Source organism: Artibeus jamaicensis, unplaced genomic scaffold, assembly GCF_021234435.1.
Source record: "Artibeus jamaicensis isolate MK-2021 breed Jamaican fruit bat unplaced genomic scaffold, CSHL_Jam_final contig_444, whole genome shotgun sequence".
NCBI classification, from domain to species: domain Eukaryota; kingdom Metazoa; phylum Chordata; class Mammalia; order Chiroptera; family Phyllostomidae; genus Artibeus; species Artibeus jamaicensis.
The window spans coordinates 6,239,595-6,267,084 of record NW_026521831.1 but is presented as its reverse complement, the minus strand read 5'-3'; the positions used below and the strand labels follow the sequence as shown (position 1 = coordinate 6,267,084).

General features: G+C 57.6%; 1 protein-coding gene across 3 annotated transcripts; it reads left to right on the top strand.

Annotated features, from left to right (window-relative positions):
• On the top strand, window positions 1-26,867 carry BDKRB2 (bradykinin receptor B2). Of its 3 annotated transcripts, XM_037130369.2 has the most exons (5): window positions 1-310; window positions 16,209-16,293; window positions 19,707-19,818; window positions 22,742-23,858; window positions 26,010-26,867. In XM_037130369.2, the coding sequence occupies exons 3-4, from the start codon at window positions 19,745-19,747 to the stop codon at window positions 23,850-23,852; spliced, it is 1,185 nt and encodes a 394-aa protein (XP_036986264.2). In that variant the 5' UTR covers window positions 1-310; window positions 16,209-16,293; window positions 19,707-19,744; the 3' UTR covers window positions 23,853-23,858; window positions 26,010-26,867. The 3 variants fall into 3 exon arrangements, with proteins under 3 accessions (XP_036986264.2, XP_036986263.2, XP_036986261.2); XM_037130368.2 differs by lacking the exon at window positions 26,010-26,867 and having other exon boundaries at window positions 3-310; window positions 19,712-19,818; window positions 22,742-25,321; XM_037130366.2 differs by lacking the exon at window positions 26,010-26,867 and having other exon boundaries at window positions 3-310; window positions 22,742-25,321.
• Window positions 26,868-27,490: the final 623 nt, after the last annotated feature.

Sequence of the window (27,490 nt, the reverse complement as noted above, 5' to 3'; positions counted from 1 at the left end):
CCCGAAGCTCAGATGGAGGACGGAGCCCGGGGCAGCCATGGCCATCTTAGCTGGCCCCTGTGGTCTTGCGTTTGGAAACTGCAGCCTGCCTGGCTCAGAGAGGGGGGCCGGTGCACAGGGGCCGGGCAGGAGGTGGAGGGAGGAAGTGCCCAGGAGGGTGATGACATCACAGCCCAGCCCTTGAAAGATGAGCTGTTCCTGCCACCGCTCCAGCTCACTCCCTCCTCAGAGGGGAGGGGACACCAGACAGCCCTGCTGAACTCTGCACCGGAGAGCGACCGAGGTGCCCCCACAGCGCCCTCCGGACAAGGTGGGTGCCCCGCGAGGGCCGGCCCCGCCGCCTCGCCTTTGCTGGCGGACGGGCAGCCCCAGCACAGAGGGGAGGCGGGCAGGTGGGGGCTGCAGGCGCTGATTGCTGGGCTGGGACACAAGTTGCCCTCAGGTCCTGGGGAGTTTGAGGAAAGTTCCCTCCCTTCCCTAGTCCTGACGAGGGACAAGAAGGGCTCCCAGCGAGAGGCACTGTCTTGTCTGCTTTGGGTTTGTCTTCTCAGGGCATCGGGGTGACGGACAGGCATGTGTGCACTTGCGTAAGCCTTGTAGGACAGACTTGACCTGATGTTCGTGCTCTGGGTGGGCACCTGGGGCGCACGGAGAGCTTCAGTCCAGGAGAGGTGCGGCCGAGGCGGGGGTGTGGTTTAGACTCCAGAACCTGGCTTTTCACTCACCACTCTGCCACTGCGTATGAGCCCTGTGTGACCTCACACACGTTACTTAACCTCTCTGAGCCTCAGTTCCTCTGTGTGCAAAGACCCTGCTGGTCTGCTCCCTGCGGTGGCAGGGGTTAAATCTGGCTAAGGCAGAAAGGGCTTTGTAAATGCTGGCCGATGCTCATGGACATGGTGATTTTAACTCAGATGGGGCTTCGTGTTCCTGGACCCCACCCACTGACCTGGTGCAAGACAGAGGGGTAAAGAGCGTGGGCTTGCATCCAGCCCTGGGCGGGCACCCCAGCTCTGTCACCACTCCCTGAGTGGCATTTTTCACAACGTTTTCCCCCGTGTCTGAATCCATAAAGTTGACCTGGCAGGGTGTTGCAAAGACAGAGATGGGGCTCATGCCTGTGAAGTGCCACATACGTATGCAGTAGGTGCTCAGTGAGTGGTAGCCGCTATTAAAACTGCTGAGGGCAGGTAATTTCGAGGGTCTGGGCGGGGGGACAGTGGGCACGTCCCCTGGGCAGGTTGGGATGTGCCTCCCTGAGTCACCGGCTGCCTGTCCCTCCTGGCAGCCCACACGAAGCAGGAGCTCTGGCCCACGTGTGCCGCAATGGGGGCCCTTGCGCTGACCCCACCTCTTGTTTCTTCTCTGAGTGATTCCAGGGGACACTGCTGTCATCCTTCTCTGGAGAGACTCCCTCTGTGCCCTGCTGGGCTCCTGCCACATGGGGGTGACAGGAACATTCTGTAATCGGGAGCCCCCCAAGCTTGAGGAAGGAGTTTGCTGTCTTCCTTCTCCTTGGGGCGGGAGTTGAATGGCCAGGAGAAGGTTCCCATGGCAACGTCACAGGCAGGATTCCAGGGTCTCAGCCCAGCTCTGCCCTGGAGTCACAAAACCCCCGCAGTCGCACGCTCCAAGCCCCTCGAGGAGGAGATGAGAACACCGAGTCTCAGGGCGAGGACACAGCCTAAGAGAGCCTTTGCTCCGGGTCCTGGGAAATGGCTCCACCTCCCTGGGACTCGGCTCTGCCATCTGCAAACAGGGAAGGTTCAGGAGATGAGCACGGTGGTGAGACTGCGTAGGCTGGGGATTAGACCAGACTCAGGAGGTGCTGGCCGGTGCGACCAAGCCGGCGAGACAGCTCTGCCGTGTGGTCTCCGCTAACACACCGACTCTGCCTGCCTGAACGTTCAGAGGGCATCTGAGGGCACCGCCAAGGGCTGCCCCCCTCACCTGTGCCACCTGACAGTCAGGGAGGGGTCCGCATGGGGCAGAGGAGCGTGCCCTGAGACCCGCTGGGGGCTCTGGTTTCCGAATGAAAGCAGAGACGTTGTCTGTCCAATGTAGAGGCCCCCCACCCCCACCCCACGCTGAGATCTGTGCCGACCACAGAGCAGGCTCTGGTCAGTACTTGCTGAATGACCGAATAGTTGGATGGATGGATAAATGAACATTGGTCACAGTGCAGGCCCAGAAAGCACACCAAGTCATCACTACATGAAGAAGCCAGACTGAAAAGGCTACGTACTGTACGATTCCAACTCTGTGATATTCTGGAAAAGGCAACACCATGCAAACAAGGAAAATATCAGGGGTTTCCAGAGCTGGGGAGAAGGAGGGATGAGTAGGTGAGCCCGGGGGATCTTTAGGGCAGTGGGACTGCTCTGCACGAAGCTACAATGGAGGACACATGTCACCCTACAGCTGTCCAAACCCACAGCATGTGCACCCCAAGAGTGAGCCCCAGTGTGCACTGTGGGTTTGTGGGTGCGGGCTTACTGATGGCAGGCAGTAAAGGTGCCACTCCGCGAGATGTTGGTAGTGGGGGAGGCCGTGCCTGGTGGAGGTTAGAGGGATGTGGGAAGTCTCTGCCACTCAACTTGTCACTCAATTTTCCCCTGAACCTAAAACTACTCCAAAAAGTGAATTCTACTTGAGAAACCAGACAAAGGTGCACAGAGCAGGCCTGTGTTGCTTTGAGAAGCCAGAAGGCACTGGGAGAATCTCAGGGCCATGAGTCAAATGAGGAGAACTTACTAAGACGTGATAGCTGAAGTGCATCGGGTGCAGTGCCCACCTGGTCCAGGAATCCCCTAAGCCCTGAGTATCCATCTCAGTGTGCATGCTTCCAGGGATGGAGAGCTCACTACCGGGTGAGGCAGCTCCCTCCATCTCGGGAGAGTGGTGCCTTTAAAGAGCTCTTCTTTAGACTGAAGCTAAACTCCTTTCCCAATGAACCATGATCCACTTCCTATTTCTTTGGGTGGGACCGATAATCCTAGTCTTTATTGGTCCTCTCTCAGCTAGATGTCCATCATTCTTTCATCAAAACACGCTTTTCAGAACAAACCCAAGCAGTCAGCTGTTTCTCGGGCTCTGTCATCCAAGGGGGACCTGGAGCTTTCTGCAGCCCAGTGAAGCTTGAGTCCCTGCCCCGAGACTATCCCAGCACAAAGCAGGCTGAAATGAACAAGGGCCCTGAGTTCAAAATCTGACTGCTGTTGGCCAGAGAAGCTCTCTGAGCCTCAGCTTTCTCAGCTGCCTGGGGCGGGGGCACCCCTTCCTATTCCTGGGACCGTGGGGAGGGTTAACCCAGATGGTGCAGGTGCAGAGCAGGCAGCCGCCAGGCTTACTCCACGCACGTGCCTAGCAGATGGACGGCCTCTGGGGCCAGGAAAAGGAGCCCCCAAAGAGGTGTTGTCTTTGCCCTGCAGTGGGGTGAGGGTGGCTTGGGAGTCCCCCACCCGAGCGCGTGTTCCTAGGTAATGCATCCATGGGTGGTGCCGGCCGAGGCCCTGCACACCCCCTTGTCGGCTCAAACTTTCCACCCCCACCTGCAGCACCTTGGGCCGCTCAGGGCTCTGCGGCCAGTGGAATGCTGTGAGGTGAGGCACAGAGGACTGGCTCCCAGAACCCCACCCAAACCCAGGAGCTAGCTGAGCGGCCTCGGGCAAGTCAGCTTGCTTCTCTGGGTCGGCATCTGAGGGTCAGGGGAGCCTGGGCGGGACAGCTGGCAGGGCATCACAGACTGTGGCGTGCTGAGCCCTGAGCCTTCTGTGTTTGTTATTGTGCTAATGCGTAGCCATGACGCCACGTCCCCTCCTCTTTCCTGCGGGGTCCCTGAGCAGCCACGCTCCTGGCAGTGTGGCCTGATGGGGAAAGACCAGTCATTTTCTAACTCTGTTGTGACCTGGAGTCACCTGCATTTTGGTCCCCCACGCAGAGGCCTGGGCCCTTCCCAGGGACTTGGACCTGGAGGTCTGGATACCCAGAGACTCACTAACCTCTCCAGGGATTTCAAAGCAGATTGAGCTGCCGTCCACGTTGTGAAGCAAAGAGCTTTCTGGGGGGAGCAAACCTGAGAGGAACCTGGGCCCTGTCTCTGCCCTGGACCCCAAAGCCACCCTCTCTGGACTCCCCCAAAGAGGACCCCCTTTCTAAGACCCCATAGCCAAGTGATTCGGGGTCCCCAAGTCCATGCCCGCTCCCTCCCACCTCTCAGGCTGACAGACACCCTTGCCCTGAGAACAGGGAGCCTCAGGAGCTCCCAGACCAGCTCCTTGGAGCCTGGGCGGTGTCTCATTGTGTCCTGTTCCTCCCCCAGCCAAAGTCCCCCGAGGGGAAAGGCCGAGCCCAGAGTGTGGCACCCCTGTGTGCCTAGAGTGTGTCCACAGACAGGGGACCCTGGGGCCTTTCTGGAGCCTCAGAGATTGTACCTTCCAGCCACTTAGGAAATCAGTCCCACCAAGTAAGTCCAGAAAAAGAAAGGTGTGCTGTAGGACAAGTTAGTGGGATCGGCGAGGCCAGCTCTAAGGGATGGCTAACAAATTGGCTGTAACGAGATTAGGAAGGTTTACAACTGTTTAGAAGGGATAGGTAAAACAGAAAAGACGTAAATATTAAGTAATAATTTGGAACTAAAGTTTTCCATTATTGTAACCGAATCTGAAAGTGGGAAGGAGGAGGGAGGAAAAGTGTGCTAAAGGTTTTAGCTTACCCGGAAGAATGATTATCCTTCTGTTCTTGATGCCAATGGGTAGATACACATTTCAACAGGTTTATTAAAAATTGAAAGATAAGCTCCAGGAGAGTAGAAGAATATATGTGTATGTGAAACACATTACATTTATTATAAGTCGTATTACTCTGTACTCTACAAGGATTACACCTCCACGGGATATTTAGAGATGCTGTGTTGTAGGCCCTAAAACAACACCAGTAAATCCAAGATGCAGAATTGTTACAGGTTGCATCACGTGGTCACAGAAAACATCGAACATCAAAACTGAACATCACAAACCATCTGACGATTTTCCACAACACTCTTCTTCCCGACTCTTCCATCACAGATCACTAAGACTGTGACCGGCAATGCGAATGCTACTAATCAAGTTGCCGGGTGCAGCCAAAGCCATGCACAGAGGACAACTCATACCACTCATCTATCATAACTAGCACTCACAGTACAGGTGGCCAGTGAATCAACGAAGTGTTCAGTTTAATAAGCCAAATAATGCACAAAAGCAGTACACAAAAGAACAAAAACCAAGATAACAAAACAAAGTGATACATTAGGAAAAAACATTAAAATCAGAAGTCCACCTAAGGAAAAACCAAGAGCGGGCTCTCTGATGAGCAGGGAGGAGAAGGGAGTTGCAGGAAGCTATGTACGGTGTGCAGAGAACTACTGAGAGATGCTGGTCACAGCCGTGGGTGATGACTGGACTTGGTGGTCAGGCACGTGGGTGGCCACAGCTGGGCTCCTGCATCCCAGCCTTTTCTCGGGCCCCCTGTCGGGGAAGGAGCCGCCTGCCTGAGGGCTTTCCTCAGCCCCAGAAAGGTCTCCTTTCCTCTGGGCCCTCATTCCTTAGGCTCCTGTGTTGCTGAGCAGGAGAAGCCTCACCCACATAAAGGCAGGGGTGCACAGAGCTAACACGCCCACCCAGGTCACGGCCGGTGCCTGGGGCTCTCCTGTCTCCACCTCTACCTGCACACAGAGTCTCAGTCACAGCCCACGGATCAACACGCTCACAGATGTGCTACCTATTTAGCCACTGGTATTTTTAAAAAAGAGTCAATATTTAAAAACCAAAACACTTCAGGTAGAAATTCAGGCTCCTAGCTTCTCTAGAAATGCAGGCAGCTCCGGCCATGCTGAACTTGAACGCTCCACCTGGTCACACGCCCCCCTTTAGGTGAGGACTTGGTCCTCCAGGTGCCCACAGAGCCCTAGTCTCTGCCCTCACCTCCAGCCTGCGCCCTGGATGGGGCCTGTGGGTGTCTGAACTTGAGGCCCTGCTTCACATCTGCAGACTTTGAGTGGTATGGGCCAAGGAAGGGCCACTGAGGCAGAATGAACTTGTTAGAGTGACTATGTGAGGGCAAGGACTGGGTAGGGGGCTCCCACGTCCCTAGCACACACCCACTCCCCCGTGCTCATTGGAAGGAAAACCTGAGTAAGGGAAAGGAAGGCAGGCCCCTCCCCATAGCGTGGGCAGGGTAGTCAAACTATAAAATGGGCCAGTGGTTATACTGCCTTAAAGATGGGACAGCTCCCACTCCTAAAGTGGAACACCCAACAGTGTTCCTGAAACCTTGTTGGAGGGCCTGGCTCTTCTGAAAAAAGAAAGGAAAAGCTGGCATGAAACAGGGCAAACTGAATGACCCAGCACACTACGCATGCCGTGCCCTCTGGTGCCTCTGGCCTTCGTTCATGCTGTTCCCATGCCTACGGTGCTTTTCCTCACTCTCCTCCAGCTTCTTCACCTACTTCATTCCTGCTCATCCTTTAAGATGAAATCTTTTAGGAAGTCTTTTATGCCCCTGTCCAACGGGCTGAGGTCCCTCCTTGGTGCCCACACCGTGGCCGTGGGCCCTCAGTGACAGACTGGTCATGCTGCCCTGTGGTCATCGGTGTGACTGTCTCTCCTGCCAGCCCGTGAGCCCCTGGAAGGCCAGGGCCTCAGCTCACCCACCGGTCCGTCCCCAGCCCCCAGCTCCGAACCTGCGTGCACACATCCTATTGGTCCTGTCCCTCTGGAGAGCCCTGACTCTCACACGCACGCTTTACACACACACACACACACACACAGCCTCTCTGCTGCCTGCATGTCACCACAACCAGCTTGTGACATGTCTAGAATGTCAGAATTGTTGTCCATGTGGTCAGGTGTCAAGTTCTTCCTCCAGAGGGTCCTGGTCCCAGGGAAAACGAGGGTGTGTCCAATGGGGGAAAGGAAGGCAGTGGGGTAGATGCCCAGGGCCACGCAGAAGTGTATCCCAGCTCCACCCCTGGGCTTCTGCGCCACCCAAAACAGTCACAAGTGTGCCTCTGATCAACCTGTGAGCCAGGGCGGTGTCCCTGCCTAAGAGCCAAGGAGACAGCTAATCAGAGGCCGAGCGGGGGCGGGGCCTGCTCTTGTCTGGGTCTTCCCAAGAGGCCCCCGTGCCCACCTGGATGGGGGAAGGTGTAACGGGAACTCACGAGGGGTGCTCAGGCCGGTGTGGAGACCAGTCTTGCTGCTGGGGAGGCAGCAGGAGGGGGCTGGGGCTGGGCTGGGGCCGGAGGTACTTAATGGCCCTAACAGCCTGACAGGGAGGCCTTGCGTGCCCCGGCAGTGGGCACTCGATTTCCTGTGAGGACAAACAGCAGGCACGGGAAGGGCCTCGCCACCAACCTGGGGAACTTCCTCCGAGAGTGTTCAGACTGTGGCGGCTGTGGCTGAGGAGCTGGGGGCCCTGGGGCAGTCACTGCCCAGAACCATTTGTGGATTTGGGGACAGTGGAGACAATCGTCATTCCAGAGGCAGGGAAGGGAGCGAGGACCAGCGAGACCCGAGGGCCAGGGGGGACTTTACTGGGTCCTGGCCACCACCAGCACATGAGAGATAGTGCTCTTTGTCCTACAGGTGGGGGGACCCAGGCTCAGAGAGGTGCCACTCACTTAAAGCCACGTGGTTAATAAATGGCAGAGCTGGGGCCCAAACGCTTGCCGCCAATGCACGCCGTCACCCTCATTCTTTGGTCACGCCACAGGTTTGCCTCCCATGCCGGAGCTGGCCAGGCAGGGTGGGAGGGGAGGCAACCTACAAAGGCAGAAGCACCAGCTGGCTGCAGGTTTTCTGCACCAGCAAATATACCAGACCCCAACAGAGGGGCCCCTGCCGACTTGGGGGGAGCCAGGTGAGACACGGAGGGGTCCCTCGTGAGCGGAGACAGCAGCCCCGTGCTCCCAGGTGGCAGGGCACAAACGTGCCCTCTCTGTAACCAACCTGAAAAAAAATCACCCATAGACCATCTGCTTCTGTCCTGTTCCTTTGTTTCCTTGGGACACCCAGTTCAGTTCGGCCCGTGACGGTGAGGGGCTTCTGCCACCCAGCAGGAAAGCCCGCCTTCCTGTGGTTCCCCTCTGCGGCCACTGGCCTGGCCGCTTTCTCCCGGGGGGTTAGAAGCTTACTACACCCACCTGCTCGGGACCAGGGGGCCGAGAAAAGGAAAAATCATTGAAGAAACAGTTTGTAAATATTTGAACATTTCCTTTGAGATGAAAACATGGTTGTGTAATTATTTACTAGTTTTTAATGTAAGCAAGTTCTTTCTTGGAGCAGGAGTTGGCTAATGATCTTTCTTACATAAGCTGAGCCATAATTCATTCCCTATTTAAAAAAAAATTAAAGAAAATACTTGGCTTATTTCAATGTTTTCATCCCAAAAGTCATGTGTGTTCTCCATACAAAAATTGGAGACTCCTACAGACAGGGAAGAAGACTCAAATGCTGCCTGGGTTCCAAGAGTAAGAACTTGGTATTTTGCCTTTCAGAATTTTCTCTACCGCGTTCTACATACAATTCAGTGCCCAGCTTTTTCCCGCTTGACAAGATAACAGAAGTGTTCTCTCTTTTGGCAAATTCTTTGGAGCATCACTTTCCACAGATTTAAGCAGTTCCTTAGTCCTAAACATTCTGCTTTTCTTATTCCCCTTGTCTAAAATATGATAAATAGTTCTCTGTACTTTCCTGTCCTGTTAACTGTTTTCATAAATGCCAAGAAAAAGAAAATGGCATTTTTTAGCTGCTTGGTTTCCTTCATCAAATTATCCAAAAAAATAGAAATTTCTGGAGACAGTTTGGGGAGCCCCTCCGCCCTCCCCTGCCTGACCCTGTTCAGAGAGGACATCTGACGGCCACTCTCTTGCCCGCTCTCAGTCCGCGCCAGGCCCAGACACACTTGCAAACCACATTGTCATTCTGTTGTCTCGACCGTGGGTTGAGGTTGGAGGTGGGAGCTGGCATCTCAGCAGCCACAGGTTTTCACTGATGGTAATAATCTCTAATGTGGACCGAGTGTCTACAGATCACCTCTCCCCTTTCACTGATAAGGAAACTGAGGCTCGGAGAGGGGAAGGGACCTGGCAGTGGGCACAGATGCTGTGGCTTGCGAGTCCTGCACCGGGCTGCAGAGCAAGGGCACGGGGCGGGAGCAGTCTGGGAGGGCCTCCACCCGGTGCTGAGTCACAGTGGGCTGAGCAGGGCACCGTGGAGGCTTTTGTCCGTGGTCCCCTAACTGTGAAATGCAAGGAGACTAGGCAAGCTCGTGCCTGTCAGGAATTATCTTCTATCCTGGCTCAGGAAGTGGGAGCGTTCCACCTGCTTTAGGACCAGAAACACCAACCCGGAGATCCCTGGGGGCCCTGCAGCCCCAGGTGGGGTGTGCGAAGGCCTCAGAGCCCCTGCCAGGCCCAAACGCCCTGTGCCAGCAGGGCTGCAAGCGCAGTTCCTGGGAGGGCTCTGTAACTGAGGTCGGCACGCTCTCCCGTTCGCCAGCCTCTCTCCCCTGGCACCCCACTCAGAGAAGGTGGCCTGGGGGGTGGGCACCATCAGGGCAGGCTGAGCCCGACCCCTGCACTGCCCTTCACAGCTGGCTGGGCCCGAGGGGTTAGGGACCTGTCTGAACTTTACTTTTCCCCCTGAACCGCATGGGGTCACACGCAGGGTACCCTCTTACAGCGCTGTGTGGGGATCGAGGGGGGGAGACTGGGTCTGCGAATCCCCGACACATAGTGGACATATGTGTCTGTGTGTGTGTGCACGTGTGAGCACCAGGGACTGTGACAGTGAGGCCCACCCTGCCACTGGACAGCCAGCTTCAGAAAGCTGCCAGTCCTGGGCTGTCTTAGCTGGAGGGACATTCCCAAATCATCTGTGTGGCCACCTCCCTCCCTCCTTTCCCTACAGATGAGGAAACTGAGGCCCCTTTCCCTAGACAGCGGGAAAGCCACCTGCTCAAAGGCACATGCTGCGTCCGTGGCCCAGGGCAGCGTACTAATAATGACTACAATGACACCGACAATAGCAAGACGGAGGGCAGCTGCCGTGAGTGGCCGCAGGTTCCGGCCAGCCCGTGGGCCAGGCACCGGAAAGCACCGAGTCCTCCCATCCTCACGGTCACCCCAGGAGGCATGTGTGACTCTCCAGGGCTTGCAGGGCAGGAAGCAGAGTTTCAGAGAGAAGCCAGGAGTGGGGGGGGGGCGAGCCAGGCCTGCCTGTCACTTCCCTGCCCTCCCCACAGCCCTTGCCTCAGACCACCTTTGGGCAGGTAGGCCACCTCTCCGGGAGCCCCTGCAAGGAGGGGCAGACCTCGGAGGTGAGGAGGAGCCCCCCAGGCTCTGGGAAGGTAACCCCTCGACTGGGGTGGAGGAGGGGCCCTGAGCCCTTCCTCAGCCCCAAACTTCGGGCCTTTCCAGCAGGGTCTGCCTTGGACAATTGACCACAGTCACCTTGGCTCTTTCCTGGTTCTTTTGTCAGTCTGGTGGCTTTGGGGTGATCACACAGGTCCCCATTTGTGAGCCTGTGGCCTCACATGTATCACTTTCTGACCTCGTAGACAGCCCAGGACAGTCGCTTCACCCTCTCTGGAATCCTCTCCCGCCCTCCTCCTCCCCTTCTCTCCACCTCTTTTCCCTGGCAGCTCCCCTTTCCTCACAGAGAGGGTTACCCCGTGTCACTAAGAGGTGAAGTTGCCGGGTCCCTGTCACCCAGCTAGACAAATCAAGACAGGTCCAGCTTGGCCGGCTCCGGAGCCCAGACGCGGTATGAACACCTGGGCTGGGGACTCGGGGCCAACTTTCCCGCCCTGCCTGCTTCTCCAGTCTGGGAGAGGCCAGGCCCATTCCTCTGTAGATCCACGCTGAGAAACATGCTTCCTTCCTAGAGAAGGTGTAGCTTTGGCAGAACCAGAGCTCTGGAATTTGGAAGGTCTGCTCCCTGGATCCCAACAGGCTCCCCCTTCCGCAGCGGTATTGGGCAGAGGGCAGCGGTCACATGGCTGCTTTGACTTGACTGTGGCTTTGACTTGGGCAGGCCTGACAAGGAGGGGCCAGGACCTGGGATTCTCGGAGCCTCAGGGAGCAGGGCAGGGAGGCAGGGAGATTCCCAGCCGCGCCGCTCCCAGGGAAGGAGGACTAGAGCTAAGGCTGACTCATCACACCCATCTCCTTAAGCGTCTTTGGATGCCAGTGAGGGAGGGGAAGAGCCCCTGAAAACACAGTATGCCAATCCCATTGCCTCTGCTTGGATGCTTCTCAGAATGGGGAGTTCACTGCTTTACCGTGGCAGCTTATTTTCTCTTAAGCAACATGGTTGTGCAAAGTCTGCAGAATCAGCTATTAAGGCTGCTCCTTCTCCCAAGGAGGAAATGAGGGTCCAAAAGTGTCAAGGCGTGTATTCAAAGCCACGCCAGGTACCCAGTGATGGACGCAGGACCGGAGCCCAGGGCCCTGATACCCGGAAAGTACTCCTTCCACCCCTTTGCTGTAGAGTTTTAGACAAGGGAGGGATCTCTGCTGGCTGAGAGGTCAGGGAAGGCTTCTCAGAGGTGGTGACATTTGAGATGTGTCTTGTACGATGGCATAAGGATGTGGCTTGATGTCCTGATTCTTTTGGCCCTGCCCACCATGGGTGTCTCCTTCCTGTGCTCATACTGAGCATGGCAACAGAGAACATGAATTTGTTGGATGGACAGACGGATAGATGGACAGACAGGAAAACCACTCCCACAGGTGAACGGGCGGTGGTGGAGGTCCCTTCAGAGGTTAGAGCACCTTCTAAGGAATCTTAATCTTAAGATTAAGATCCCAAATATTTTTGTGCCCGAGGATTGTTTTTCTCTGCAGCTGGCTCAGAGTCTCCGTTTATTGTGTCTTCCTCCCCCTGTTTTGTCAACCAGGCTGGTGACAAAGGTCATAGCACACACTTGCATCTGGCAAAGGAGCTGGGCCAACAGCCAGCTTGGCGGAGGCCCCTGGCCAGCTGCCCTCTCCTCCCACCCCATCAGGGCCAGTGCCCCCCAGGCCCCCCAGCCCCCCCACCGGCCACCAGAACCTCCAAGGAGCTGGAGTGCCTGTGGCAGGCGCCCCCCAAGCCTGAGCGTCCGGAGCCATCTGTCTTCTGGAAAACACACTCCCTCTGGACCCGTGGTTTTGGCTTTTGCTCTCTTGCAAGAATTTCTATTCCTTCCTGTTATAAATTATTCATATGCTCAGGACCGAAACCCTGGAACATATGGAGGAGTGGGGAGAGGACATCTTTCTAATCTGTCCGAGGCAGCTGCTCTGGAGGGGCTAGCGAATGCCCCACTGCGCCCTGGCATGGGCCGGGCCCTGGGGTCTGGGTTTCGACCATGTCAACAGTCAGACGATATTGGCAGGCAGACAGCTCTGTCTCCCGCACGGGATGGGGACGGCTATGCAACGCTAAGAAATAGGAGGCCTGGGTACACCAGGACCTGCTAGGTTCAAGTTTGAGCTCTGCCACTAACCGGCCATGTGTACAGGGAGAATGCCCATAGAATCTGGACCTCCACGATGTGCCCACTTGTGTAACTTCTGACACAACGGTGTTCAAAAGCCTCTCCCACGCTGCCACACCGGGATCCTGTCGGGTTAACCCAGGAATGGTTTGGGGGTGGGCCTGGTACAAGAATCCCCCACTTCGATTAAGACAGCCCTTGAGCTCTGTCCCCAGCAACTCCAGACCCACGAGAGTCTCCACACGCCCAGTCACCTGTGACCTGGGCCAGACTTCTAGACATCTCCTCCCACAGGGGACAGGCAAGGCCTCTCTCTTCTTGCAGACTGGCATTTACTCACTGTGGGGCTATAGAGACATCTCATCACCTCTCTGGGCCTCAGTTTCCCCCCCTGGAAAAGAGACAGCAGGGGTAGGTTAAACATGTTCTTTTAAAGCCGAGCTCTTTCCTCCAATTAACTCGTGTGCAGAAACCCGACATCGAGCAGAGAGGCCGGAGAGCCGACCTGCAGGGAGGATTCAAAGCGGGTCGCAGTTGTTACCGTGAGGCCTCACAGCGCCCCCCGGGGTGCGGGGCTGTGGGGGTGTGGCAGCATCCCCACGTGACAGGTGCAGAGACCGAGGCCCTGTGGGGTCATCCTCCTGGCCGACGCTATGCCCGTCGGTGCTGGAGCTCGGGTTCCCACCTGGTCAGGTCTCAGTCATGAGACAGCGGGTCTCTGTGGCCCTGACCCCTGGGGGACGTCTCTGGGCAGTCAGCCCCTGCTCTCCCACAGTCACACATGAACACACACACTCACACTCTCACACTGTGAATGTTCCACCGCGGGCTGCCTGCCAAACTCGGCCCAACCCCCAAACTGAGGGTGGCTGCTGAGACTGGGAGACTGAGGTCTCCAGCCCAGGAAACCCGCATCACCAAAGCGCCCAGTGACCAAGGCCCAGGGGCTCCCCGCTTCCCAGCCCCGTGGGCATCCCCCCACCGCTCCCACTCGGCCAGCTGAGCCCTAGTCTGCACTGAGCTTCTTCCCTGGAGGGATGAAGTCACAGCGCCCCCTTCAGGCCTGGGACAGCCAGGCCTGCAAACCCACCCAATCCCTCAACTATTCTGTGGGGCTGCCCTTCCCTGGGCAGAAGGTGGTCCGGTGCGAAAGAAATGGCCTGGAGTTTGGGCCTGGGCAGGTGTGCATTTGAATCCTGGCCCTGCGTCTGGCTAACCGTGTGAGCTTGAAGCACGTCGGCTTCATTTGCTAAGCCTCCGCCCTCTTACCTGCAACATGGGAACGACATGCATCAGCCACGCGGTGCGGGCTGGACGGTGTAACAGCTGCCGCACCCAGAGCACATCCTCCCATTTCCCTTTGCCTCCACCCCTCCGATGTGTCTGCTGGGGACAAAAAGAGAGATAAGGCTTACCCTGCCCTCTACCAGTCAGTCAACAATCATTTATTGAGCACCTACTAGGTGTCAGGCACTCGACAGGGAAAGGAAGGAGCAACACAAGCAACTCTAATAGATGTGCCCTAAATAAATGATGATGAGGAGGAGGAGGGGGACAGGAGGGGAAGGCCTCCGTTGCCTGCAGCAGTTCCACGGGAGAAAAAAGCCCAGCAGGAGCTGCGTGGTAAGAGGTGTGTGTACGAGGAGGAAGGTGATGGTAGGGCTGGCTCGGCAAGTCCGAAATCTGAACTCTGTCAGAAAGGCCATTCAGGAGGGGCAGGCCAGAGCCCTCCAGTGTGAACGGACACAATTCTTCCGGGAAACCAGGGCTCTGCTCTCAAGAACTGTTGGCTGACTGCACCAGGCCCACCTGGACAACTGAGGCTGCGCTGCCTCACTTACAGCAACTGACTATGAACTTGAATCACATCTACAAAATGCCTCCGCAGCAGCAGCTGGTTCCATGTTAGATGAGCGGGTGGGAGGGTGCAGCCCAGCCCAGCTGGTGTGTGAAAACCGCCGGCTGTCCCTGTTGTGGGGCCCCTAGGGGAGGCCCCCTGGAAAGGCTCATCATTGAGCTGGTCTCAATTTCAGCGGCAGGAGTGGGGAAGGGCCCCTTGGGCAGAGGGCAGAGCCCCGGCCAAGGCAGGGGCGGTGGGATGTAGACAATGGGGGGAGGGGCACTGGGCAGCGTGGCGGGCCCACTGCGGGAAGGTGCTCCATACGGAGGGACTGGAGTAAAGGGATGGCTTCGTGAACAGCACACACACACAGCACCGTTCATAAAGATGCCATATGACAACCACGAAATGACACGGAACGCGCCGTGTCAGCCCACATGAAACTGCAGGAGCAGAAAGGCTGGCTGGTGTGTTTGGAAAGCGGCTGTGTTTAACGTCAGCACTGGGAGAGGTTAGCATTTCTCCACGTTCTTTACTGTAGTTACGTTACCTTCGAAAACAAAAGGCGAGATGTTGCTTTTTCTTTAAGGGGAAAGAGTAGAGTCAGGATGTCAACTAAAATTGCTCATTTATTAAAACGACAAAACCCAAAGCCCTGACAAGAAGCAAAACGTGCTGAACAGGATAAAGACGACAGGAGCCTCGGGGTACCTGAGGGCGGGCAGGCAGGCGGGGGGAGTCAGGGAGGCTGCTCTCTGACCCCAGCGGGAGAGGGGGGAAGCAGTGCCGGTGAGGGACTCAGCTCTTCAGGGCTCCCCCACTCCCCATGTAATGTTTCCAAAACATTCCAGGCTTGTCAAGAGTCCAAAGGCTGGCAGGGCCCCCACGCGCGTCTGGGGGTGAACGGGATCCTCTGACTCACCGCTCACCGGGAGTTCCTGGAACGGAGCTTCCCTTCCCAGAACACCCTCCTCGCCCCCAGACAGCTCCGGTCTTTCTTTAGGGAGGAGGGGAAGGGCCCTTGGAAATGGCAGGCCAAGGGCCGCACTTCTCCGTGCGGTCGAGGCTGACGCAGTGCAGAGACCCCGTCCCTCCCCCCACCCCGGTGTTTGCGGTGGCCTGCCGTCGGCCTTTGCGACCATCTGTAAAGAGTGTCCTGACTCAAGCCCATGCTGATCAGATCACAGAGGGAAACATTTACTCTGGGGAGATGCTGGGAAAGGGTCGGGCTATGATTCAGGAGACCTCGGTGCTTTCTGGCTCTGGCCTTGACTCCGGCTTGCTGGGTGGTCCGAGAGGCTGGGGTGCGCAACGCCGCCGGAGGGTGGACAGACAAATGCGGCAGGGTGCCCCTCTGAGGAGCCTGAATACAGCGGGGCAGATGGACACACTCACCCAGCCACACATGTCCCTGGGTGACGGGGCTGCGCACTGCACAAGGGCCACGCCCGCCCTGGGCCCGGGAATAGGACTGGGTGTTCGCAGGGGCACACCCTTCTCTCTGCCCGGCCGGGGAGATGCTGCCCGAAAACCTCAGCTGAGTGTGTGAGTGGGTGGCCAGGCCAGGTGGAAGGGACTCCCCCTGAACCTCACACCCCAGGTGTGGCCGAAGTGGGCGGGTCGTCCTGGGTGGGGCTGGAAGAACAGCGCCTGTGCTGGGACACGGTCACCACGTGCTTGATGCGTTTGATTCAGGCTGACCATCTGTGCCTCACAGCGGCCGGCAGAGGCGGGGGCGGCCTTCCTAGGAGCTGGACGGAGGGGGTCCCACTCCCCGGTCTGGCTGCTGCCTGTGGGCCAGCTGGGGGTCTGAGGGCCACATTTCCCACACTCTGCCCTTCCACAGGTGCAGTCACTGCTATCTCCGTGTCAGCTCCACAACTGTTTCTCCAGTCCTGACAGAGGTTTGAGCTATAACATCGCACCCCGACGTAAGTGGAAAATGAGCATCATTTGTCATTTAAAAAACATCTGCAAGAAACGAATGCAATGGACTCTTCTATTTAGCATTGACTATAAACAAAGCGATGAAGTCTGGCTGGACCTGGGGTCCAGCCCAGACAGGGGCCTGCTCTCATTGCCTGGAAATGACAAATACCAACAGGGTGTTGGGGACACGTGAGCCACCCCACACAGCTCAGCAGTGTCACCAAAGGAGCAACCACACGGGGGTACACTTACCATCCAGTGCTCAGCGCCCCACTTCCCCCAAACAGCCACCAAGCGCTGGGCTGGACGGGCTCCAGCGCCGGGTGCCGCAGACGAGGCAAAGCTCTGCCCTCGAGAAGGGGCTGCTGCATGTTCTGTGGTGGCCATGGCCTCCCAGCCCCTCAGTCACAGATTCTTTGGAAACCAGGACAAACTCCCTCCCAGGCTGAAGGGGAATTTTCTCCTGACAGCTCCGAGACCCAATGTTTATATGAGTCAATGAAAGGATGTATTTTAAAAGAAAGTCTTCTTGGACAGAATTCCGAGGGAGATAGTGTACGAGTGAATCAGAACCCTGGATGTCCCTTCCAAAGCAGAGGTTTGGAAAAGGGGGAAAACACCAGCTCAGAGTCTCCTCCTCCCGTCCCCACCCCAGTGTGAAGATCAGAGTCTTGGGGGGACAGGGGTCTGTGGCCCTGGCTGGTGGATGAGGAAAACCAGGCGCCCAGAGGAACGGAAGGGACAGACTCAAGACCACACACACAGGGGTGCGCTCCTGGCCACTACCGCCACCCCTGGGCCAATGTGCCTGCTCCCGCGAAGTCCTTCGAATAATTCTCTGACATCTGATTTTATAAGCCCGGGGTATTCTCATCAGGGTCCCAGAAGGAAACAGGGGGCACATCCAAACTGGGTCATACGAAGAGAATGGTAATGGGGGTTCTGTTTGCAGGGCAGAGCAAAGTCTGCCCCCGGTCCCCCCTCCCCTCCCTCCCCACTTGGGGCCTGAGCTAGCAAGAGGACAGCCGGCCAGCCCTGGGGGCTCGGAGGGAGGGAGCTGAGTGGCAGAATCCCCTCCTCCCTCTCTCCCCCTCCCTCAGCCTCCTGCTGGAGGCCCCACTAGCAAAACCCCATGGGGTACCAGATGGCAGAGAGCCCACCTGTGGTGGCCCTGAAGGGGGACTGCAGGGCGAGTGACCTGGAGTGAGGCAAGGTCCTGCCCCAGCGCACAGCAGGTCTCCAGAGCAGGAACAGAGAAACAACTAGAATAACCCCGGACTCCCACTTCTCCAGAACTTCAACCCCCTGGTCTCCGGACATCTGGAGAGCTGAAAGCCCTCGGCTTTGTTTTGCTGGTGGGAGCAATGTTTACAGCCTTTGGCAAGCAATTAAGGTCCTGCCGGGCTGATTCAGCCAGATCTGGGGACACCCAGCCAGGTAGACCCAGGCAGGAAACACTGGGCTCCTGGCCAGGTGACCGAGCTTGGAGGCCCTGAAGTACCTGGACAGCTGTCACTGGCTGAGAAAGCTTGTCTCCTCTCTTTGCCACTGAATCTCAGCACCCAGAAAACACTCAGTAATTGTTGCTGAGAAACGCCTCATTGGAGCACATGACCCCCGTCGAATTTTCTTTCAGGGGGAAGGCAGGGCTTCCTTCCCTCCCCTGGAGCCCCCCTCCTTGAAGGAGCAGAAGAGCTTTGTGGCTCATCGCTTCCCCGGCAGGTTGCACATTTTGGCCTCGGCTCTGTCTGAGGGCTTCCATAAACCTTCGATTCATGGAACAGGTTCCCTTCGTTTCCTGCCTACCAACTGGGGCTTTTCTTTTCCTCGCGTGTTCAAGCTTCCCGAGCATGTTTCCATGGCCTTATCGCCACCTCCCACAGCTGAGTGAGGACAGGCGGGCTTGGAAGCCCAGCGTTGTGTTTACAGACGCCCCCAGCTGAGGGGTAGCGGGAGGCAGGGGCAGGCAAATCAGGACTCCACCCGTGTACCCACACACCCATGCACCTGGGTTTTCACGCCACCCCAGCCAGGAGCAAGAGGGCCCGTGGGGTCCTGGAGAGAGCTCCAGGTCTGGCAGCAGAAGCGGGTGAAGCCCCACCGCCAGGTGTGCTGGCAGCGACTCTGGGACAAGTCACCACACCTCCTCGCTTCTCATCTCCTCTGACCTCCCTGGTGGGGGTGCGGGAAACGTGAGGCGGAGCAGAGACAGACTTGGTCCCTGAACGCCCCGCAGGACCTGGGACTGGACCTGGGACTGGACCTGGTACGCAGGCGAGGGCCCAGCTCAGACCTGAGAGTGCACAGCAGCAGTAACCACAGTGGCTGCAGAGGCTCATCCGTCCTGTCCCCCTCATTAGGCTGTAAGCTCCGAGAGGTCCTGTCTCTAGTTCCTCTCCCTCACCTCACAGCCAGCCTGTTCTGAAGCCCAGGCCCCTCCTCCACCGAGCTGCATGCCCATGCTGGGCCCCATGGCTACTCACACCGACACCTGCAAGTCACCAAAGCACCTCGGACTTAACAGAGTCAAGCCTCAGCACGAGATCCTGTTTCTCCTAGTCAGCCCTCCCCCTTCTTTCCTTCACGGGAGAGGGCAGCACTCCCTTCATGGGAGGGGAGAGGGGTGGGGTGACCTGGGCATGTCCTCCCACTCATCCCAGCCCCTCCATTTCGGCCTTGCCCCAGGCATGCAGTTTTAGGCTCTGAACACCTCTGGGATGCATGCCCCTTGGGCTCCATCACCCTGTGCCTAGACTAACACTGGGGCTCCATCACCCTGTGCCTAGACTAACACTGGGGCTCCGTCATCCTGTGCCTGGACTAACACTTGGGCTCCATCATCCTGTGCCTGGACTAACACTCGGGCTCTGTCATCCTGTGCCTTGACTAATGTGCAGCACCTGCTAACAGGCCTCCCTACTTCCACTCTGCTCCCCTCCGTCTCCCCACCCACCACAATCCTGGCTCCCCCAGCAGACACCAGAGCCTGACACACACTTGCCTCCAGCTTCTCCCTGCCTCAGGGCCCTTGCTCCTGCAGCTCCTTCCACCCAGGCGTCTTCCTCTCCACTGCCCTCCTTTGCCCAGTCTGCTCCCACTCACCCTCGGGTCTCATAATGAACACCCACAAGTCCCCTGCCCCGGGCTGTACCAGGACCCCATGCTATGCGCTGTCACGGGACTCTTCATCTTATTTCACTGATACCAGTTGTCAGTCATTCCCTGACTGTCTGAGTAATGTCTGGCTTCCCCGCTGAACCCGGAGCTCCTGGCAGGCAGACGCCGGGCCGGTCCTCAGCATTGAGTCCCTGGCACAGGGCAGAGCTCTGGAGCGAAGGACTCCACCGGCCTTGCCTGGTGGGGAGGACGTGTTTAGGGGTCCCAGGCTGCCTTCTAACCATCTTTCCTCTTCCAGCACAGGTGAGGCCCCACTCACAGCCACTCCGCGTCCAAATGTTGTCTGTCTGGAAGAGACCGACATTCCTGTCTGTTTATGAAGAGCTGGTGCCCACCACGGTCTCCTTTGGGTGAGTCGGAGAGAGTCCTGCACTGACTTTTGCTGGTGGAGGCGGGCCCCCAACCCGGAGGATGCGCGGGGGAGGGGACCCTCATCTCCCGGACAACAGTCGAGGCCGCGGCAGTGTTAAATCCGAAGACGATACCTCTCGAGGCCTGGCTCAGCCAGTGTTCAAACCCCCGTAGGCCCGTGGGGCAGAGGCAGCTCTGTGGGCTTTGGGGAAGGGGCTGCAGGGAGAGGACACATTACTGGCGGTCACAGGTGCCCTATCCTGGATGACCTTGGACATGAAGGCAGTGCAACTCTGAGGCCAACACCCAGAGAGATGTGCCAGGTCACCATGGAGACAGGTTGACCTCAGAACGTGGCTGATGTCTTGTGGGAGGCTGGACACTCTAAAGAGAGAATGTGGGGGATCGTATCCTGAGGAGAAATAGGAAAAAGGGAGGGTCAGCCCCGAGTGGGGGCAGTGTTGCCAAGACACAGGGGAGAGGGGCTCAGCCTGGCCTCTGGGTCCCGTGGCAGGTGTGGCCTACAAGGAAAATCACCAGATGGCCTCAGCTGGGGCCACAGAGCTCAGGCCTGCAGCTAACTCCCAGTCACACCCTCCTCGGGCCACCTTCGGGCCCTCCCAGGGCATCTCAGAGCCAGCTCTGGGCCAGGCGCCCCCTGTTGGCGAGGGACTGTTGGTGAGGCTCCAGTCTCTAGGGAGCCTGACCCTGAGAGACCAGCCCGGGCCTGCAGCGCCGAGGACACAGGAGGTGTCTGTGGCTACGGAAACTGGGCCCAGGGCTGAGCCACGGGGACCGTCAGGGGCGGCCTCGCCAAACCTGCCAGTTTGCGCAGGTCAGGAACCAAGGGCTGGGTGGGGGGACAGCTTGTCCCTGCCCTGTGACGTCTCGGGCCTCAGCTGGAGCCACAAGGCTGTGAGTGTCCTCACAACGTGGTGCCCGGCGTCCCCAGAGTGAGCGGCCCAAGAGTCCGAGCAGGACCCTGCACTGCATTCTGTGACCTCATCTCCAATGTCTCGCACTGTCCCTGCCTCTGCCACCCTGGCCGGGAAGCAAGTCACCAAGTTCAGGGAAAGAGGAATTAGACTCCATTCTCGGAAGGGAGGCGTCACCACACATGTTGAGCACATTGAAGCCGCCAGAAGGCTCTTTCCAGAGCGCGTTTTCTGTCCCACCCCTTGCTTCTTGAAGCCCTCGGGGGCGGCACCTCGCTTCCTTAGCCCCCAGTGACGGCTGTCTTATTCCCATTGTCAGCTCCATCTCTGGCCCCTTCCCGCCTCAAACATCTAGTCCGCCCTCCAAAGCACGTCTGTGGCCTCCCGGCTGGTGCGCCTCTGCTGGCCTGTCCTCTGTCCTTGGCTCCTCATCCTTCCAGACCCAGCTCCAGAGGCACTTCCCACCTTCCCCCGTCCCCCAGCCCCTCGTCCTGTCCCTCATCACAGGGTGACGGGCAGGACTGGGGACACTGGTATTCCCCCCTGGGTCCCTACAGCCAGGGTGGGGCTTGGCACAGAGGACACCCGACTGGTTGGAAGGATAAATGCACTGACAAATGTTCAACCACAAGTCTCTGGTCCGGCCCCTCACAGCTGGGCAGCTGCTCCAGGAACCACAGGGGCTTTTCCTGGGAAATCCCAGGGGCAAACAGCAAGCTCTTCCCAGGATCTGTTGCTCAATTCCTCCTGCTGAGCCTGCGCAACAACCACAGCCCAGGAAAAGCCCCTCTACCTCCACCTGCCCTCCCCCACCCCAGGGGCACCAGGGAAATGGCTACTAGTCTGGCCCTCTGGGCTGTTTTCAGCTTTTCAATGTCTTCATGCCCGCTCTTCCATTCGAATCTCGCAACAGCCGTGCAAAACAAAGAAAATAGAATGGAAGCTCGGAAAGGTCAAACGATTTGCCAAACCGCACAACTGGGTCTGGAACCCACTGTGGTTTAAGCAAACCCAGAGTTTCCCTGAAAGTGGAAGTGAATCAGGCTCGACAGCAATGCTTCTGGGCAGCAGGCTGCCCTGTGGGCTGAGTCTCACCTCAGAGTGAGACAGGAGCCACCGTGGTGGAGGTGAAATCATCAGTTCAGACGGGACCCTGCAAACAGTGGCGCTGGCACTGGCTGTTTCAACAGTTTCACAAACGAGATAACTAGCTTAGCTCCCCAGTGCAACCCAGCGTGGTAGGTTTTATTATTCCTGTGTTACAAGGTAGGTCGTTGAGGTTCGGAAAGGTTAATTAACTTACCCAAGGTCACACAGCTAATAGATGAGCCAGGATTTGAACCTAGAGCGATGGTCTGGCTCCTGAACCCCTGCCCTCCCTCTGTATTCCGTAACCTCTGATCACTATGAACGGTTGCCCAGAGAGGGTACAACAGTACGGCGCTGCCCTCTGCCAGCAGGAGAAAGGCCTGGGCAGATGGGCCATGGTCTCAGAGCCGAGCGGAATCTCCCTGTCTGGCATGATATCATTTTCCCGTTCTCATAAATTAATCCCGCTCACCTATGGCCAGGCCAGGAGAGGCTAAAAGGATGCCAGCTCCTTCTGGAAGGGCCCACACGATAAGGAAGGAATGTGTGCCACCCATCGTCCCTTCCTGGAAGCTTCAAGGACTCATGATTGTTAGCCCTGGCAGTGGGTGCTGGCGGTGGGTGCTGGCCAGGGAAACATCCCAGTGGAGCCGAGAGCTGAGGAGCAGGGGCTGTCCCTTTAGTCCCAAAGAACAGAGATGCCTCCCCGCAGCCCAGGGAGTCAGATGAACCTGAGCTGCCTCTCTGAGTGCAGCGGCCATAGAAAGGGCCCTAGGTTCCCCCCGCCGACCTCACCTCCTGGAAGCTGTTCTCCGAGTGCCTCTCTCCTTCCACACCAGTTGTCTTTCCTTCCTCTAAGACCTCGAGGTGTAACGGTCCCCTTTCCACTTTCTTTCAGCGCCGAAATGCTCAACATCACCTCGGAAGTCCTTCAGCCTGCTCTCAACGGGACCCATGTTGAGAGCAGTGGCTGTGTCTACTCCGATTGGTGGGGCTGGCTCAACACCATCCAGGCCCCCTTCCTCTGGGTCCTGTTCGTGCTGGCGGCGATCGAGAACATCTTTGTCCTCAGCGTCTTCTGCCTGCACAAGAACAGATGCACCGTGGCAGAGATCTACCTGGGCAACCTGGCTGTGGCCGACCTGATCTTGGCCTGTGGGCTGCCCTTCTGGGCCATTACCATTGCCAACAACTTTGACTGGCTCTTTGGGGAGGCCCTCTGCCGCGTGGTGAACACCATGGCCTACATGAACCTGTACAGCAGCATCTGCTTCCTGATGCTGGTGAGCATAGACCGGTACCTGGCCCTGGTGAAAACCATGTCCATGGGCCGGATGCGTGGCGTGCGCTGGGCCAAACTCTACAGCCTGGTGATCTGGGCGTGTGCGCTGCTCCTGAGTTCGCCCATGCTGGCCTTCCGGACCATGAAGGACTACAGAGACGAGGGCTACAACGTCACCGCCTGCGTCATCATCTACCCGTCGCGCACCTGGGAGGTGTTCACCAACATGCTCTTGAACGTCGTGGGCTTCCTGCTGCCCCTGAGCGTCATCACCTTCTGCACGGTGCAGATCATGCAGGTGCTTCGCAACAACGAGATGCAGAAGTTCAAGGAGATCCAGACGGAGAGGAAGGCCACGGTGCTGGTCCTGGCCGTGCTGCTGCTGTTCGTGGTCTGCTGGCTGCCCTTCCAGATCAGCACCTTCCTGGACACGCTGCTGCGCCTGGGCGTCCTCTCCAGCTGCTGGGAGGAGCACGTGGTCGACGTCTTCACCCAGATCGCCTCTTATGTGGCCTACAGCAACAGCTGCCTCAACCCGCTGGTGTACGCCATCGTGGGCAAGCACTTCCGCAAGAAGTCCCGGGAGGTGTACCAGCGCCTCTGCCGGACAGAGGGCTTCACGGCACAGCCCGTCATGACCGAGAGCTCCATGGGCACCATGCGGACCTCCATCTCGGTGGATCGGCAGATCCACAAACTGCCGGTGTGGGTGGGCAACAGCCAGTGAGCAGAGGTGACCGGGCCACTGTGGGTGTGTGTGAGGGTTTGTAGACAGTTGCTCCACAGGATGTGACTAATTGGGAACAGAGGTCACACCTCGTGTGACGGTGGGCAATGGGTCGGCGTCTGTGGTAAACCCAGGAGCACGATTCCTTCCCCGCCCGGGTTGCCCTGAGCACAGATGTGTGGATGGGGTGACCTCTCGAAGAGGCAAGGGCTCCGTCGGCATGACAGCATTATTCTTATTTGCTGCCACACCTGGGCCAGTCTGCTTCTTCCCAGGAGTGGACGGAACCTGAGAACAGGGACAGGAGTGCCCAAGCTTTCCTCCCACATGGTGTCCCCTAACCCCCCGCCTGCCCCAGCATGACAGCTCAGAACTCCAGGAGAACCACCCCCGGCTTTGGTGCGGTGCCGAGTGCGCGCACGGTGCCTGGCTGAGTTTTGCCTTGGGTCTCTTTAACCCGCTGGGCCAGGACTTTGGAGAATGATGTCTCAGGTGAATGAAGGTGAACCTCTGAGAGTCCCTGGTAAGAACCAGGAGGTCAGGATTCTGTCACTCCCACAGACAAGGGTATCTATGCCCAAGAAGGACCCAATAAGCACTAATCTAGCACCTGCTGTATACACAGCATTGAGCACTGAGGTCAAAGGCCAGAAAGAGAAAGCGCAGGCTCTGTCTTGGAGGAGCTTGCAAGCTGGAGTCGCCACAGCTGAGCACTCGTACCCAGGAAGTCTGTCCTGCAGCATGGTGGAGCCAATTCTGGGCACTATGTAGGGCAGAGGGGTGAGGTGCCTGACGCCCCAGGTCCTCCGACAGCTAGCCGCACGCCACCTTGTCCCTGCCTCGGTTTTCTCCTCTGTCACGTGAGGCTGTAAGGCTTAAAGAAGGGGACTGGCATGGTCGTACTTTGAAAAACCAGTGGTGCTGTGTAGATGTGAGGTGTTACACAGAACGGGGTCCTGGGGGGTAGAAGCTGGAGGACCAGGAGGCCTGGGCAGCAAAAAGCCCACAAATCCTGACCAATTCAGCTTCAGATTTTAAAGCAAGAAGGCTCCCAAATATTCCCTCCCCATTCAAGCCCCCCCAACCCCAGCCCCCTCCAGCCCTCTGCCCAATAATCACGTGTACCTGTAGCTGGAAAAAGAAAACGGGGAATAGGAAGGAGGGACCATACAGTGTTAGAAGGGAGCTAAACCACGCACGCGTTGGAAGCAGAAGGGAAAAGGCGCTTTGCAATGTGCGGCCCACACTCATTGGTGGGCGTGCATTGGTCTGAGGGTCTCCTGGGAGCAGGGCCGCCTCAGGGCCCTGGGCTCCCAATGGTCCCTGAGACCACACGTGGTCTAAGGAGCGGTGGTCATTCTGCAGGAGAGGAGCTGCCTGGGGGTGGTGCTGGCACCTCAGTGAAGAATCCCTGCCCCGGGAGCGCCCCAGAGAGCTGCCGCGTGTACGGCAGACGCACGGCACATGCACGGCACAGACGTTGGGAGACCGGCAGCCAGTGCAAACCACGTCCTTGCTGAGCAGCAGCATGAAGGAGGGTGTCTGTGCGGCTCTTCCTTTGGTGACGGCTCCCAGAGCCCCGCGCCTCCTCGGGACGCTGCAGGCCTGGGGCTTCCACTCATTTCTGCCGAACCTACTTCACGGCTCTGCCCTGAGGCTCAGTGGTGTCTGGGCCTCTGCGGTTGCGTGTCCTTCCGAGTAAAAGAATTTTACAGACATAGACCACCTATGTATACTTATTAACACGTATTACAACGCACACTCTGAAAGAGACTCAAGTAGAAGGTGAAGAAAATTAAATAGGACTTGAACACTTCCCCCATCCTACACTCCTCCACTGGCAACTCATCGCCAAGCTCCCACCAGGTGCCTGGGAGGCCCCGTGAGGCCCCGTGAGGCCCCAGAATCATCCAATGGTGGTGATTCCATCATTCACTCACACACGTAATATATGTTTATGGCGTGCTTTTCATTTGACCTCTCTGCCAAGTCAGCAGTGTCCTCTACAAGGTCCAGATTAAGACAGTTGTCTAACCACTACTTACATACTCCTAGTGACGGGGAACTCGCTATTTATTCACTCGGGGTCCCCTCCATTACCCATATATTCATCCATTCGCTCATTCATTAAACAAAACTTGCATTCTGTGTCTACAGAAATGGCACTGCCCATCTGCACATTGGTCCATCCATGCCAGAAAGCGGGGGCTCATCGAAGAATGCACCCACCCCTTCATGTCTTCCACCTAATGGATCGATCGGCAGCTCTTAGATTTCACCTGTGCCCTGAGTCACCTCCTTCCTCCACGTCCCCCCACCTTTGATGTTAGCCACCACTGCCTCCCCATGCTTGGTCCCTGCTCTTCGGCCAATGACGCCGTCAAAGGGCAAACCCGTGGCAGAGAGGCTTTCAGCAGTCGGTGTTCAGGGCTCAGGCTTCGTTATCGGACAGACCGAGCTGGAGACCAGAACGGATCCCAGTCCCGGTTCTGGCTCGGCCGCTTATTGCTCTGTGGTCTCAGGTATCTCACGCGTCCTCCCTGGGTCCACACTCACATCAGTGAAATGGGGGTGATCATGGCACCTACCTCAAGGAACTGCCAACAGAATCAGTGTGTGAAAGTGTTCGGTACAGTGCCTGGCACAGCTGGCATCCAGCGTGTGTGAGCTGTCGTGATGGCGATGACGATGGTGGTGACCGTGATGGTGATGATGACAGTGATGAGGAGGAAGGCGACAGCGAGAGTGACTATGGCGCCCTCGAACAGGAAACCCTTTACCAGTGTCCCACTCCTCTGGAGATGAAGTTCCACATCCCGCTCTGACCCGTGTGGCTCAGTGGGTGGCATCATTCCCTAAAGCGAAAGGTTGCCGGTTCAATTCCCAGTCAGGGCATGTGCCTGGGTTGCCGGCCTGGTTCCCAGCGGGGGCCCATACGGGAGGCAACGATCAATGTGCCTCTCACATCGATGTTTCCCTCCCTCTCTCTCTCTCTCCCTGCCTTCTTTTCTCTATAAAAATAAATAAAATCTTTTTTTTAAAAAAAGCTCTACATCCTTAACTCGGCTTGCGGGATCTGTCACGCACCAAGCCCTGCCTTGTGTCCCTCCCTCTCTCTGCTCCCTGGCTCATTCTCTGCCCTCCAGGCACGTGGGGCACGAAGGCCAGCACAGAGCCCGGCAGGGAGTCCAGGTCTCCCCTGGTGACCTCACTGTCCACCAGCCCACACCCAGCCCAGCGGCCTTGGGCGTGGCGGAAGCTGCTCACACGTGCCCCAAGGAGCTCGCTCATCCGAGGGACTCTGCTCACAGACAGGAGCACAGCTCAAGGGGGCCTGCAGCCCTGGGGAAGCCGCCTGGCTTGGCACCTGAGCTGGGCTCTCAGCAGGTGGAAACAGGCCAGGAGGCCCTCCCTGCAATCGCCCCCAACCATAGCCAGGCGGCATGTCCGGCCACCCAACCCCTGACCCTCCTCAGCCCTAGCAAGCTGGTGCAATGGGGAGCAGCCCAGGTGGGCCTCTGGTGGACTCAGACTCAGAAATGGGTCCAGCTCCCAAGTCTGCCCTGGCCGGAGCCGGTGAGGGCCTGGTGTAGAGGGACAGGCTGAATGCACGTGACCCGACAGGAGCTAGCAAATGA